Here is a 2,580-nt window from a genome sequence, read left to right as displayed (position 1 = left end):
GCAAAATAGAGAAAATTGTTCTAATAAGAGTAGAAAAATCCTTCGGATAGGTTTTATCAGAAAATGGCTTTTTTTCCCCACATATAAGGTGAGTAATTTTTGTTAGTTGAGTATCAGCAGCGATCAGCACCAAAGGACTGACTGTGCCATAGCCATTGGCCACAAGTATATGGACACACACCAGGATGGCATTATTAGTCCATTTCATGCCTATGGCCATTGAAATTAGGGAGTCTGCTCAGTACAGGATGGCAAAGCAGCAGATCAGCAGCAGGATGCTCTGAGTGGCCCTTGGTTCTGGAGAGGATTTTGGAGGGAACCTGGAATTGCGAAGATGCTGGGACCTCTGTGTGTGTCTGTACAAGAGAAGGACCATGTAACCACTGGAGAGAACCATGAGTCCCAGGAAGAAGACATCCCTGCATGCCATCAAGGTGAGAAAGAATGACTTGCAGATGTGGCTCACGGGCAGCAAGGAGCAGCGGTCAGTGACAAACAGAAGTCCAGGCTGGGTCTTATTTGGAGTGGCCACAGTGCAAAAGAGCAGGTTGCAGGAGGGGGACATGGTGAGGACCCATAAGAAGACAAATAGCCCCACAATGGGATTTGTAGATTTCAGTTTGAAGTGGGCCAACCAGGAGCCATGGGGGCTGATGATGATGGCCTGAAGCACACTCAGGACACAGGTGGTGCAGATGGAGAGTCCCCTCATGACCTTGTGCAGGAAGACGAGCACTTTGCAATTGAAGTCACCTGGAATTTCCTGTGTTTCCCAAATGTCTGTAGACACCAAAAGGCCCATTGTAAGGAGCATGAAGGTGTGTGTAAGGGCCAAGTGGGTGATGGGGAGGTCGGTGAGCCTGGGCTTGTGGCCCACATAGGCAGCAGCAGTGTGGAGGCAAAGCAGAAATGTGTTTGCTGCAATCCCAATGCCAGCCTGGGGATAGAAGGCATTTCTTATGGCATCATAACTGAACCATTGGTCCATCTTTATGGGGATGTTGAAACAACTGTTTCTGAAAGGAAATACAGGACTGCATGTGCCAGCAGCAGAATTTTCACTGACAGGCTTCCAATCATCAATCACACTTTTCTTTCTCTAGAGTCATCATTTATCAAATAATTCTGTCTAATACGATTGGCTCTGATGCCTCATTTTAACTTCAAGTAAGATCTTGGGCATGGCTCTGAGTCAAGTGCTTGCCTAGCCTGCATGATGCCCTGGGTTCTGCCCACCACACTGCAGTCAATATATATATCAGCATCACTTATTCCTCTAATGAGTGATTTTTAAAATCTCCCCATCTCCTCCTGAAGTATCCATATCATACCTTCATCCCTAAGCTCATAGTACTTACTGTGCTTTGGCTTATGTTAATAACTACATTATTTAATGGATAGCTTTGGTTACTTTCCTGTTTTTCCTGCATATTTCTGAAGGGTGGAGATGCCTCCTTATTTACTCTTAGATCTCCAAGATCCAAAATCTTGCTGCCTAGATGAACATTGTTCAACAAAGACTGTTGATGTAAATCTGGAGAAGTGGAACTAGGAATCTTCCAGGAAAAATGTCTCAAGAGGCCCGTTCTCATGGTTTACTTATGAAAGTGCAGGACACTGAGGGATTTAGTAGTGTGTATCCCAGACCCAGCAGCCTGTGTTTATCTGAGGTCCACCACTTACCAGCTGGGTGAGCATTGTCAATCAGTTAACACCATGAATAGAAGTAAAGGAGGAAAATACTTTTCTCAAAGCATTATTGGAGTAAGCCAATAAATATGTGAAAGTCATTGAGAAAATGCTTGACATGTATGAGGCACTATAATAGTGTTAATTATTGGTTCATTATTTATCACCACCTAACTTTGGCTTAGGAGGGTTCACCTAGAATATTATCAATGTCAAAGCTGAGAGGAGAAAAGCCTACCATAATATTGGCTTCCTCTGGCAAACTTTGATCCTTGGTTACTGGAGGAACTCTAGGTTTTTAAAAAATTTTCCATTTTTCTTAGGAAATAACTTGGGTATTTCTGCATTCATAATCCATTGTGTGGAGACACCTGGTAGAGCCTCTTAATCATAAGTCAAGAATATCATATTTTATGATTTCCTTTTTTCCCAGACCTGTGTATTAGAAGAGAAAATATATATTCTGTCAAAATGTGTTGGATCATCCTTTACAGAAAATGTCTCCTACAAGGAAAAGATATTCAGTCCTATCCTGAAATATGTTCAGATGCTCCCGACTAGAAATTGAGATCTTCAAGTCTCCTTAGTTAATTTTATATATGCATGTGGTATTATGCAGGAATATGGGTAAAAATTGAATTGTATGACACAACCATGACTTAAATACAGGCATTTTACTCATCCCTTTAAAATAAGTAATTCCTTAAGAGTTTTTGGTCTGTATAATACTGTGAAAGTAGTAATAATTCCCAAGTCTCCATATGGTTAGTAAGAATAATAGAATAATGATTTTAATAATCTATCCAAATTTTCCAATTTTATTAAATGCATTTCTAATGGAAGGCAGAATTTTTGAGAGTCCAGATTCTTGACAGAATGCTCCTGAAGTCA

The 2,580-nt window shown here is 41.2% G+C and overlaps 1 protein-coding gene across 1 annotated transcript; it reads right to left on the bottom strand.

Moving 5' to 3' along the window:
* Window positions 1-238: 238 nt before the first annotated feature.
* On the bottom strand, window positions 239-988 carry LOC144249354 (putative vomeronasal receptor-like protein 4). Its single transcript, XM_077791590.1, has one exon. The coding sequence runs from the start codon at window positions 986-988 to the stop codon at window positions 239-241; it is 750 nt and encodes a 249-aa protein (XP_077647716.1).
* Window positions 989-2,580: the final 1,592 nt, after the last annotated feature.

This window comes from Urocitellus parryii, chromosome 11 (assembly GCF_045843805.1).
Source record: "Urocitellus parryii isolate mUroPar1 chromosome 11, mUroPar1.hap1, whole genome shotgun sequence".
Taxonomy (NCBI): domain Eukaryota; kingdom Metazoa; phylum Chordata; class Mammalia; order Rodentia; family Sciuridae; genus Urocitellus; species Urocitellus parryii.
The sequence above is the reverse complement of the archived record's forward strand: the minus strand, read 5'-3'. Positions and strand labels throughout refer to the sequence as shown.

Bases quoted from the DNA above. Each gene is read 5' to 3' on its own strand.
- LOC144249354 (XM_077791590.1), bottom strand. From the start codon at position 988: ATGGACCAATGGTTCAGTTATGATGCCATAAGAAATGCCTTCTATCCC.